This window comes from Oncorhynchus clarkii, chromosome 6 (genome assembly GCF_045791955.1).
Source record: "Oncorhynchus clarkii lewisi isolate Uvic-CL-2024 chromosome 6, UVic_Ocla_1.0, whole genome shotgun sequence".
Taxonomy (NCBI): Eukaryota; Metazoa; Chordata; class Actinopteri; order Salmoniformes; family Salmonidae; genus Oncorhynchus; species Oncorhynchus clarkii.
In genome coordinates this window covers 22,588,592-22,601,470 of record NC_092152.1, presented here as the reverse complement: position 1 = coordinate 22,601,470, position 12,879 = coordinate 22,588,592, and the positions used below count along the sequence as shown (strand labels likewise).

General features: G+C 40.9%; 2 protein-coding genes across 3 annotated transcripts in view; one reads left to right on the top strand and one right to left on the bottom strand.

Annotated features, from left to right (window-relative positions):
• LOC139410791 (multiple epidermal growth factor-like domains protein 9) overlaps positions 1-6,686 on the bottom strand; it is a 56,403-nt gene extending 49,717 nt beyond the window's left edge. For both annotated transcript variants that reach the window (XM_071156299.1, XM_071156300.1), the window contains exons 1-2: positions 5,988-6,686; positions 2,804-3,002 (exon numbers count right to left, since the gene is read on the bottom strand). In XM_071156299.1, coding sequence (XP_071012400.1) covers positions 2,804-3,002; positions 5,988-6,540 — 752 coding nt within the window. In that variant the 5' untranslated portion in view covers positions 6,541-6,686. The remainder of the gene's footprint in view (positions 1-2,803; positions 3,003-5,987) is intronic.
• A 2,202-nt stretch (positions 6,687-8,888) lies between these two features.
• LOC139411971 (serine/threonine-protein phosphatase 6 catalytic subunit-like) lies at positions 8,889-12,421 on the top strand. Its single transcript, XM_071158739.1, has 7 exons — positions 8,889-9,013; positions 9,382-9,477; positions 9,605-9,670; positions 9,805-9,946; positions 10,084-10,163; positions 10,332-10,541; positions 10,698-12,421. The coding sequence occupies exons 1-7, from the start codon at positions 8,939-8,941 to the stop codon at positions 10,944-10,946; spliced, it is 918 nt and encodes a 305-aa protein (XP_071014840.1). The 5' UTR covers positions 8,889-8,938; the 3' UTR covers positions 10,947-12,421.
• The last annotated feature ends 458 nt before the right edge of the window (positions 12,422-12,879 follow it).

Here is a 12,879-nt window from a genome sequence, read left to right as displayed (position 1 = left end):
GAGGTCTTTGGCCTGGTTCGCTAACTACCTCTCTCAACAAGTGCAGGGTATAAAGTCAGAAAATCTGCTGTCTCAGCCACTGCCCGTCACCAAGGAAGTACCCAAAGGCTCGATCCTAGGCTCCACGCTCTTCTTAATTTACATCAAAAACATAGTGCAGGTAGTAGGAAGCTCTCTCATCCATTTATATGCAGATGATACAGTCTTATACTCAGCTGGCCCCTCCCTAGATTTTGTGTTAAATGCTCTACAACAAAGATTTCTTAGTGTCCAATAAGCTTTCGCTGTCCTTAACCTTGTTCTGAACACCTCCAAAACAAAGGTCATGTGGTTTGGTAAGAAGAATGCCCCTCTTCCCACAGGTGTGATTACTACCTCTGAGGGTTTAGAACTTGAGGTAGTCACCTTATACCAGTACCTGGGAGTATGGCGAGACGGTGCGCTGTCCTTCTCTTAGCACATATCAAAGCTGCAGGCTTAAGTAACATCTAGACTTGGTTTCGTCCATCGTAATCGCTCTTCTTTCACCCCAGCTGCCAAACTAACCCTAATTCAGATGACCATCCTACCCATGCTAGATTACGGAGACATAATTTATAGATCGGCAGGTAAGAGTGCTTTCGAGCGGCTAGATGTTCTTCACCATTCGACCATCAGATTTGCCACCAATGCTCCTTATAGGACACATCACTGCACTCTATAGTCCTCTAAACTGGTCATCTCGGTATACCTGTTGCAAGACCCACAGGTTGATGCTTATTTATAAAACTCTTTAGGCCTCACTCCCCCCTATCTGAGATATCCACTGCAGCCCTCATCCTCCACAAACAACATCCGTTCTGCCAGTCACATTCTGTTAAAGGTCCCCAAAGCACACACATCGCTGGGTTGCTCCTCTTTTCAGTTCGCTGCAGCTAGCAACTGGAACGAGCTGCAACAAACTCTCAAACTGGACAGTTTTATCTCAATCTCTTCATTCAAAGACTCAATCATGGACACTCCTATTGACCATGTGTGGCTGCTAAGTATGATGTATTGTTGTCTCTACCTTCTTGCCCTTTGTGCTGTTGTCTGTGCCAAATAAACGTTTGTACCATGTTGTGCTGCTCCCATGTTATTGTCATGTTGTGTTGCTGCCTTGCTATGTTGTTATCTTGGGTCTCTCTTTATGTAGTGTTGTCTCTTGTTGTGTGATGTGTGTTTTGTCCAATAATTAATACAATAATTATATTGTATTATATTTATTATATTTATTTTTAATCCCAGGCCCCCGTCCCGCAGGAGGCCTTTTGGTAGGCCCCTGTCTTTGGTGACAGGGTGACAGTATTGAGTAGCTTGGATGAATAAGGTGCCCAAAGTAAACTGCCTGCTACTCTGTCCCAGTTGCTAATATATGCATAGTATTAGTAGTATTGGATAGAAAACACTCTGAAGTTTCTAAAATGGTTTGAATGATGTCTGAGTATAACAGAACTCATATGGCAGGAGAAAACCTGAGAAAAATCCAACCTGAGAAAAATCCAACCCGGAATTGGGAAATCTGAGGTTTGTAGTTTTTCAACTCTTTGCCATTCCAATATACAGTGTAAATGGGGTCATATTGCACTTCTTAAGGCTTCCACTAGATGTCAAGTCTTTAGAATGTTGTTTCAGGCTTCTACAGTGAAGTGGGGGAGAATGAGAGGGGATTGAGCCAGGTGTCTGGCATAGTGCCACAGGCTCTAAGGCGCGGTCACGAGAGAGTTGCTTTTCTACAGACATTGGAATTCTCCGGTTGGAACATTATTGAACTTTTATGATAAAAACATCATAAAGATTGATTCTATACTTAGTTTGACAAGTTGCTACAGGCTGTAATATAACTTTTTGAACTTTTCGTCCAACGTTCGGTTGAACCTGAACGCGCGTTTACCAAAAGAAGCTATTTGGACATAAATGATTAACTTTATCGAACAAATCAAACACTTATTGTGGAACTGCGATTCCTGTGAGTGCATTCCGATGAAGATCATCAAAGGTAAGTGAATATTTAAAATGCTATTTCTGACTAATGTTGACTACACAATATGGCAGATATGTTTTTGGCTGCTTTGTTGTCTGAACGCTGTACTCAGATTATTGCATGGTTTGCTTTTTCGGTAAAGCTTTTTTGAAATCTGACACAGCGGTTGCATTAAGGAGAAGTATATCTCTAATTCCATGTATAACACTTGTATTTTCATCAACATTTATGGTGAGTATTTCTGTGAATTGATGTGGCTCTCTGCACAATCACTGCATGTTTCAGAACTACTGCGCCAATGTAAAATGAGATTTTTTTATATAAATATGTACTTTATCGAACAAAACATGTATTGTGTAACATGAAGTCCTATGAGTGTCATCTGATGAAGATCATCAAAGGTTAGTGATTAATTTTATCTCTATTTGTGCTTTTTGTGACTCCTTTCTTTGGCTGGAAAAATGGCTGTGTTTTTCTGTGAGTTGGTGGGGACCTAACAATCGTTTGTGGTGCTTTTGCTGTAAAGCATTTTTTTAAATCAGATACTGTGGCTGGATTAACGAGAATATTATCTTTAAAATGGTGTAAAATACTTGTATGCTTGAGGAATTTTAATTATGAGATTTTTGTTGTTTTGAATTTGGCGCCCTGCACTTTCACTGGCTGTTGGCGAGGTGGGACGCTACCGTCCCACATATCCCAGAGAGGTTAACTGACTTGCCTAGTTAAATCAAATGAAAATAGGTGTCTAGTGTTTCATTCCCAGTGCCATTAGTGCCAATGGGAAGCGAGAGCTCTTACCTGTCACAGAGGTGGTTGACAGCTCCGTAGGAGTCACAGCCACAGGGTAGGCAGCCGGTGGTGCCATTGGTGAAGTGTCCTTCCTCACAGTCCTCACACAGCAGCCCAGTGTACCCTGACATGCAAAAACACTGACCTGTCTTCTTGTCACAGTCATCCACATCTAGAGCCCCCTCACTGCTGCAGTTACACAGAGACTCTGCAGGGACAGACAGCAAGAAAGAGGGGGAGACTGTTATATTACACCACCACTAGGATATTCTGTAAATACACACACACAATGAGAGGCGCCAGATATCTGCATGACCGTGTAGACTCTGCTAAGTGGGCATGTATTATTTATTTGAGCTCAGGCATGATGAGCATGGAGTCTGACTGTTTCTCTCCCGTCTGTTTCTAAGAGAGAGATGGAGGGGAAGGAGGAGGATGCAGTGGATGCGGTAGGATACAGACTGCTGTTGTTGGAGTATGAGAACTGTTGTGTCTCCCAGAAAAAAACAGAGTAATGACATGCAGAGGAAATACCAGGCTGCCATTGGTGTGGTGTTGAGCACATGTGGGCTGTTCTTACAGGAGAGGAGACAGGTTGCTGTTATTCACACAGCCTAATTTCCAGGAATGATGTGGGAAGCTGGCAGGGCTGCTGCATACTGTAAACCATTATAAAATACAGTACATTGAAAGTTGAGAACAAAACAGAGGATTGTGGAAATGGTTAATTGTTGAATATGTGTCATATTATACACATGACTAGAGAAAATGAACAGTTGGACATTGATAGTGTGTTGACTAGGTTGCTTGTCCTTGCAAGGTCCATGTAGGAGATTGAAACTGTGAATGATGGGTTTGAAATAGAAGTTTTACAAGCGGCACGGTTGGTGGTGCCACTGACTCGAGGCGCCAAAAGATGAAATTAGCTGAAGTCTTGAGCGGCCGCCACGCATGGTTGACCAATGAGCAGAGTTCATCTTGACAACCAATCAAACAATGTTTCGATTACATAAATAGAGCTGACAGAAACCGGGACCGCTGGTCTCTACACACGGTAGGCGGATTTTCTCGCGGTTCAATTGCAGTTTACCGCGGAACATCTGTAAACACCTTCAAACTTTCAGAACACTGTACTCTATTGTTGTGCCATCTTCTCAGACATCAGCTTGGCCATTCGAGACGACTTAATGTCATTTTCTGAAACAGTTGCCTCCTCCTCAGATTAGCCCTCCATCTCTGGCCACTGTTCCAGCTTTATGTAATAGGGAAAGGGCACGGTTATGCAAGCATGGAGAGCACTGTCAGCTTTCCGTTTGTTCACTGAAGTCATCTTCCCTGCACAACTGTCAGCCAAGATCACACCCCAGACTCTGTGAGATCTAGGGCCGTGCAGCTCCCTCTCTCTCTCACACACAAACACAATTATAACCATGTTACACACAAATAAATAGCACTGAGCTACTGTAGGATCCATCACATCAAGTTACTCGTCACTTCCTATCTGGGCACAAAGCACGGAGGAAGAGAGGTTAACCTTGGAACCAAATTATGCAATAATAAGTACATGTGCAAACCACATAGTATAAGAATGGAGGATCAAAAACCCATGCCATGTGTGTGCAGAGGAAATGTGCACATGACTGATGTCTGTTTGTGTTAAATTTCAAAGCGGCAGAAAATTGGTTTGAGGGGGAAATGTAAGCACAGTGAAAAAAGGAGATGAGGAAATGTCCATCTTCCTCATAGTAATTAGTTCCAGCAAAGTGAAGCAGTGTGGCAGCATGGTTCAAGTATGCAGACGGACACAGAGATGATTCAAAACAACCTGCTGCTGTAAAATGACCTCTGTCTGAAGATACACACCCTCCTATGACAGTGTTTATGCTACTAACAAAAAACGTGGGAGGGTGGTACCACCTCTCCAACTGTAGGCTACTGTGCTTTAAACTCCAGAACATGCAGGAAGCATAGAATGTGATATTTTATCACACTGATTTGCATTGAATGATTGGGAGGGGTAAAAAGAAAGACATTACATGTCAACACACTAACACAGTGACACACCAGAAATGTGTTTCATCAGGCAGAGAATTTGTGTCAGTGAGGTGAGGCATTAACCCATGTTGTTGATATTGTTATCAGAGTGACCTTTACCCGGAAACAACGGAGCCTCTACAAGGTTGTAGAATCGCTGACTAGTTAACTACCCCCAAATCGGACTGGTGGCTGCGCATAATTTCATAGTCCCCTGATACTCACCTGGGAGGCCATTTTATACAGTGACAAATAGCTGTTTCACAAGTGTTGCCCACCCCAACCTCCACAAAGGCTCTGTCGGGACGTTTATCATCTGCGATGAATACGAATAGCGAAGCAGCGGAGGTGAGAGACAAGCCGCTGAACATATAGCAGTGCTGGCTCATTCATGTCTTGGTCTGGTCATTTTGATTGGATGCGGAGTAGCACATTCCCCTATCCCGCTTCCGTGGTCTAAGGATGTTGAATAGACACAAAGGGATCAGACCACTATCCAAACGGACATGTGTTATTGTCTGCTTGTATGAAAAATACAATCTCATGGTTTTATGCGGACAAGGAGAAGTCTGGGAATGGATAACTAAAAACATTGCTTAAATGCGGTCCCCCTCCGATCCAATCACCATAATATATGACACACTTGTCACATAGCCTACCTCAGAATAAGGGCAACATCTCTGTGAGCACAAAACGTAGCCTATAGCCTATTCATATTGCGCAATTGGTAAATATTGAACCGGAATGTTGTAATTAATATGGATCATTCTGTTATTTTATAATTTTACAAGGAGACTGCCGTCCATGGTTTGAGGTCCATGATCTATTGTTTCTACAAGCTGTCAGTTTCTTAGCCCGCCTGTGCTCTGCGTCAAAAGCCATAATACCGACATTGTTTTGACTGTGCCTTTGGTCACAAATGAATTGAGTTTCTGCATCAAAAGGGCAATTTCTGCAAACCTAGGTGAATGTGTGAGGCGATTAATTAAAGTCCAGAGACTCAATCCGTTCATATATCAGTCTATTTATAATTACGTGTAACCAGGTGTGGCAGTCTAAGGATATTCTGTACAATACACAAGATCAAATGACAATTGCATGCTTCTTCGAACATTATATATTTTATTATCACACCCAAGAGCAAACACAAGCTACTCACCTTGACCATTCTCGGAGGAGGAAATCGATGCATCGATGTTATCTGAAGACCATGCATCATTAGTCGTCCGCTGAGAAACCATGGAGACCATGTTCGTTTTTTCTGGAGGAAAAACTGATGCTTGCCCATCAGCAGATATTTTGCTTGAATTGGATGTTCTGGAGCTCAAAAACGTATTTTTTTTTCTAGTGTTGAAAAGCATTTCTGTGCTTGGCCTTGGGGTTGTAGGGTCAGTTGTTGGTGGCTGAATGGTGGTTGCAGTTGATGAGACAGGAGTCGTGGAGACCCGTATCGTTTTGCTGGCCACTCCGGTGAAACCAATAGTAGGGGACGGCGTGAGCCCAGTTAGTTGGCCGAGCACAAACCTGCCCTCAGGTAAACGATTAGGCAATGTGGTGTAGAGCGGTTCCAAGCTCTCGGAGGCTGCGCGAGGCTTCCTGGAGATAGGCGAAGCATCGTAGGAGTTGACGCGAGGTGCAGCATCAGAAAATCCAATATACAAAATAAATAGCAAAGCCAGGGATATGTACATCATTAAGGTCGTTAACCTCATATTAAATTTCAGCTCTCCATGTAAAGCCCTACCTAGTAAGGGTCTGTCTCAGACCTTTCCCTGAATGGACTAGCTCGCGTACTCGACTCCACCATTGACGTCCTCAGCGGCTATTCTCAGTGATTGTGAACCGAACTACCCGCAGTTTCTTGGCTTCACTTTCTGTTCAGCCTAGCACAGCGCAATGAAACGCTCTAAATTGTTACACTCTTCAGCCAATGAGGACATTGATGGGAGGTCTCGTGGTACATTAAGGTGCGTTTGTTTTCCTTTCGTAAAGGCATTTGATTGGTTCAATGCGTAGCCTAATCTGAGCGAGTGCACATTGAGTGCAATGAGAAGTCTGTTTTACTTTTCCTTATTAGTCCAAAAATAACATCATTGGATACACTTAAACAAATAATAATATTACATTCTAAGATTACATTACTTTATGTTCCTAGGCTGCGAGCCTACATCAATTCGATTCTGGGACATTCGGCCTAGGCTATTCTACTCAATAAATAACACAAATAACATGTATAAAAAGTGAGTGTAGGCCAAAAAAGTACATTTAACCCATACTACCGACTAGGGTCCCCAAAGGGGATCTTTTTTAAAATATTTTTTTATCATAACCCAAATGTGTTCGTTTTTTATTCTTCTGATTTTTCATGACTTTGTCAACCAACTTGATCTAAATCATTATTTAATGTTTCTGTACTTTAAAAAAAATCTAAAATCTAATCCTCTGGGGTAATTTTGACCCCAGCCCAAAACACTAATTCTGCCTATGGTAATTTGATAGATATGTCCTTTATTTGAATTTAGGTTTCTCTGGAGACATAATAACAAGTTATCCAAATCACCAGAGGGTGGAGGGGGACCTGTATCAGTTATTTTGACCAGATAGACAGATAATCTGTAGAGATATAGGTCTCCATGTACTTGCCTACGATTGTACTTTTCTATACAACATCGTATGGCTGTGTACAAAACCAAAAACAACCTTATTTTTGTGCCTTCTGGTTTCTCTGGAGACATAATATTAAGTTATACATATCCTCAGAATGTGGAGGGAGACCTGTTGGAGTGATCTTGGCCTGATAGACAGATCACCTGCAGATATGGAGAACCTAATGTACTTGCCTATGGTTATAATTCTGTATGAACATGTACAAAATAAAAAAAATACCTTAGATATATGCTTAGTTACAGTCAAAACAGCTCATAAAAGTCTGTCCGTGGTATGAATACTAGGTAAAACTGTAATACAGAAACCAGCTACCCTCTGAATGTGTACATAGTGCTGTAATGGTGTGTATTAGCAGTGCTGGCTCATTCAATATTGTCCAATATTCAATATGTGCAACTTGTGATATTTTGGTTGCTATACCATGTGGTTTGAAGTGAATTGAGGATTTGTGCATGCTTTTTGAAGCATCCTGCCATAGGCTCTACCACAATGTTTCACTTCCAGTGATGCTAATGCTGGCTGGGGGGTAAGTAAATAATGAAAGCGTAGACATATATTTTTTTGTCATTGGCTCTCAGGATAAATGGATGAATCACTTTTTGTCAATAAAATTAAATATATTTCACATTTTGGTGTACTTAGCCTTTTAAATGGAAGTCATTTTTACCCCTCAAATATGACAAAATTAATATTTACTTATAAATTTGAAGAACTAAATAATACTACAATCAAATGATGGCAAATCAGCGTTTTAGTACTAATCTGGATTGTACTTTGGAAAAAGCTGCACATTATATAAGGGAAACATTTATATGTTAATTTGACAGAATATGCACATTTCTGTAATTTTGCTTAAATAATAGTCTGTTTTGAATATATACCTTTTCAGATAACATTATTTACATTTCTAATAATGTTTTCATAATAGCTAAGTTTATATAGTTGCTTTTCCCAATAATTTCTTATTGGGATCAACATGACCATTCATGTAAAATATGTTGGTAGTAGGCTATTATGAGGGTTAAATGAAACAAATATGATTATGATATTTATTAGGCCTATGCAGGATATGTGCGTGCGAGCGCCGCGCTGTGTGCGAGCGCCGCTGTGCGGCTACAGGCCTTAACCTGTCGTCAGCAGTATTTACGTTTATCCGGAGTGACATGAGCTGCACAACATGATACCAGAGGCTAGTTATGAAGCCAAGAGCTACATAACTGTTACATCCAATAATTATTCATTTGACTATGATTTGACAAGACTTAAAGAGCTCACAATATGCACTGTCCGGGTCCGGAGGATATACAACCAAATTCGAAGGCCTATAGTATGTATGTGCGTATCCTACACAGCAGATGGCAGCACAACGCAAACTGTTCAGTAAATCTGCCTGACGGAACCGAACATGCACAGTAGTAGAAACATTAGCGAACATCTGATACAATGGCGCCACTGGACCTGGATAAATACGCGGAGATTGCCAAGCAGTGTAAATATTTACCTGAAAACGACCTCAAGGTGAGAATCAATGCCTTAGCAATGGTAATCACCTCTAAAAATAAGCCTGATGAGCAGCACGCATAGAAGCCTACTTATCAGATATAAGCAACAGCAAAATCAGTATCACTTCTAACCATATCGAAGCATCCTGACCTGAAATCACAGACTGTGATGCCATAGCCTAGAATTATAATTCAACGGATGCCATCATCATGCTTGACGAAATGATTGGTATGAGAGTGTCATTTACAGTAGCTTAGTTGTCACTTGTGAATGTCTCTACAATGCCGTTCATTCATTAAACGATTGCATGACACATCACATTGAAGTCTCTGAAACTGTTACGTTATGCTTCTTATTCTTACCAAGTGTGGGTTTTTCCTCAGAGGTTATGTGATTATGTATGTGACCTATTGCTGGAGGAATCCAATGTCCAGCCTGTGTCCACCCCAGTGACTGTGTGTGGAGATATACATGGACAGGTAGGCTACTTTATTGACCATCACAGTTTTACAGCAACATTGCTAGATATTTGTGTTTGAAGCTGATGGATTTGACATTTCTTTTCAGTAGTTATGAAGTGAACTTGGTTGTTTCTTCTTCTTACAGTTTTATGATCTGTGTGAACTCTTCAGAACTGGAGGACAGGTCCCAGACACAAACTATATTTTCATGGTTGGTTAAAACTCCCCTTTTCTCCCCTTGTCCACTCCCATGTATCTTAATTGATTTGACTGTTACTGTTTTTTCATGTTTACAACGTCCATCAAGAATCACCCCATCATGATTTGGTGTCTGTGTCTCTACAGGGTGACTTTGTTGACCGGGGATATTACAGCTTGGAGACATTCACATACCTGCTGGTGTTAAAAGCCAAATGGCCTGACCGCATCACGCTTTTAAGAGGAAACCACGAAAGCAGACAAATAACCCAAGTATATGGCTTTTATGGTGAGATTTTCATTACTTCACCATATCCAGCCCAACCAAATGTTGCACTAATAGGCTACATTTGTAGTTATCGTTCAATCCAAACCATTGACTCCAGGTGCACTGGTTGAAAATGGGATGTCTATTTTTCCTTTCAGATGAATGCCAAACCAAATATGGAAATGCCAATGCCTGGCGCTACTGTACCAAAGTGTTTGATATGTTAACAGTTGCAGCGGTGAGTACAACTCTATTGCTTTGTATTTCTGATTTCCTGCAGTCAAATCCCCCATGTCACAATTTTAGCATATCAAGCCAACATGGAGATGATTACACATGAGCCTTAAGATATTTTCTACTATCACAGTTATTCTAATGCTGTACTTTGGTTGTTTTCTTGTGCCAGCTGATGGATGAGCAGATTCTGTGTGTTCATGGGGGCCTCTCCCCAGACATAAAGACCCTGGACCAAATCAGAACCATTGAGCGTAACCAGGAGATCCCCCACAAGGGAGCATTCTGTGACCTTGTCTGGTCAGACCCCGAGGACGTCGACACCTGGGCCATCAGTCCCAGGGGAGCTGGGTGGCTGTTTGGTGCAAAGGTCACCAATGAGGTAAGATTAGTCTTGTTCACCACTGATTAGAGATGTACACTGCAGTACATACATTGTCAATTTCACACAGCAATATATATGAAATGGGTAATAGTCATGTTTTATTTTTCACATTCATCTCACTCTTTTTTTGTTTATATATCCCTCGATGTGCAGTTTGTTCACATCAACAACTTGACGTTGATTTGTCGGGCACATCAACTAGTCCATGAAGGTTACAAGTTCATGTTTGATGAGAAGCTGGTCACGGTCTGGTCAGCTCCTAACTACTGCTATCGCTGCGGCAACATTGCCTCCATCATGGTCTTCAAAGACGCCAATACAAGGGAGCCCAAGCTGTTTCGGGCGGTGCCCGACTCAGAGAGAGTAATTCCACCCAGAACAACGACACCATATTTCCTGTAAACACTGCACTAACTATCATCATCATCTTTGGCCGCACTGTTATCAAGCACCACATTTGTAATGCATCACATACAGTGGAGTGACAACAACTCCCGTTGAAGTGACACCACTGATTATGTCATTCATATTTTACCAGTGGAGGCTGCTGAGGGGAGGACGGCTCATAAGAATGGCTGGAATAGAGCCAATGGAATGGTATCAACCACATGGAAACCACGTGTTTTATACCATTCCATTGACTCCATTCCAGCCATTCTTATGAGCCGTTCTCCCATCAGCAGCCTCCACTGTATTTTACTGTAGGCTACTGTACGTAACTTATATACAGTACTATTGTTTTTGTGTCTGCTGTAGCTCTGCGTGCCAACACGTGTGTTCACACAGAAATACTCTATCAAGTAATGCCACTACTCTGTTTCAAACGTTTTAGGTGATAGCAGTGGCAATATTTAATGTTTTTATCAAACACATGTTAGATTTAATGAATCATGGTAGATTACAATAAGAACACGTGAAGTGAAATAGGAACACTTATTTTAGCCACTTTACAGGGAGAGGACACTGTTTCTGTTTGACTTCGGTCTATTTGTAGCCTATTAGGAATATACTGTAGAAGATGTTATTTGTCAGATGTTCGTTTTTATTTTTGTAATGTATATTTATTGAATTTCATGTATCGTGTAGATATATATACAGTATAAAGCACTCAAATTAGAAATATGTTTAAATGAGAATTTACTCATGCACTTAACTAAGTTATCTTATTTAGTCTTGTAATAAAGCTATAAGCCTGATAATTGAGGTGAGAAATTATTATAATGAACATCACTGATCTAAAACATATAGATAGGTTCTGTGATGGACAATTGTATGTTGGTGCTTTTCTATTTACCAATTTCTATGTTCTGTGTTTGTGCTTTTCTGTTAACCAATTTCTGTGTTCATGCAAGTGACTGTTTGAACGAATCCTCACAATTAGTGTCTGCAATTTGGCAGTATGCCCAGACCCTTGTTTAGAGAAAGGGATATCTCAGTGTCAAGGTCTCAGCTTAGAGAGAAGAAGCCTCGTGAGGTATTAGTCTGTCACATGCATGACCCAGTATTGGTCAGTCACATGAATGAAGTAAACGTTAATGATGAATAAGCTAAATCATGCAACTATGACTTGTCAGTATATAAAGGAACTAATAGGACTGCCCCGTTAGAGCTCCTGACAAACGTTCACTATGGTGCATCAACTTTGTTGGAACCTCTCCAGCGAGCTGATAAAAACAATGATTCATTTAAGATTGACTTCGACCCTGTGTAAGAATTTCCACAATAGTTCATATATCTGTAGATAACCTGATTCAGCAGTAAGGCTAGCTGTGGTTATTTGTGTGAACTGTCTGTGATACAGAGTGAGCTTGTGAGCTTGTAGGCTATCAAAATGAGGGATGATGCTATTACTGTAAATCATTAAATACGTGGAAATACAATCAATGGATCTTATGTTCACAGAGAAATGTCATTTTCAAATCAAAATGTATGGGTCACATACACATATTTAGCAGATGTTATTGCAGGTGTAGCTAAATGCTTGAGTTCCTAGCTCCAACAGAGCAGTAGTATCTAACAGTGCAGTAGTATCTACAACAATTCACAACAACACACACAAATGGAATTAAGAAATATATAAATATTAGATCCAGCAATGTCGGAGTGGTATAGATTAAAATACAGTAGAATTGAATACAGTATATACATATGAGATGAGTAAGCAGTATGTAAACATTATTTAAACAATACGACTAGTGTTCCGTTATTAAAGTGGCCAGTGATTCCAAGTCTATGTATATAGGGCAGCAGCCTCTAAGGTGCAGGGTTGAGTAACCGGGTGGAAGCCGGCTCGTGATGGCTATTTAACAGTTTGATGGCCTTGAGAAAGAAGCTG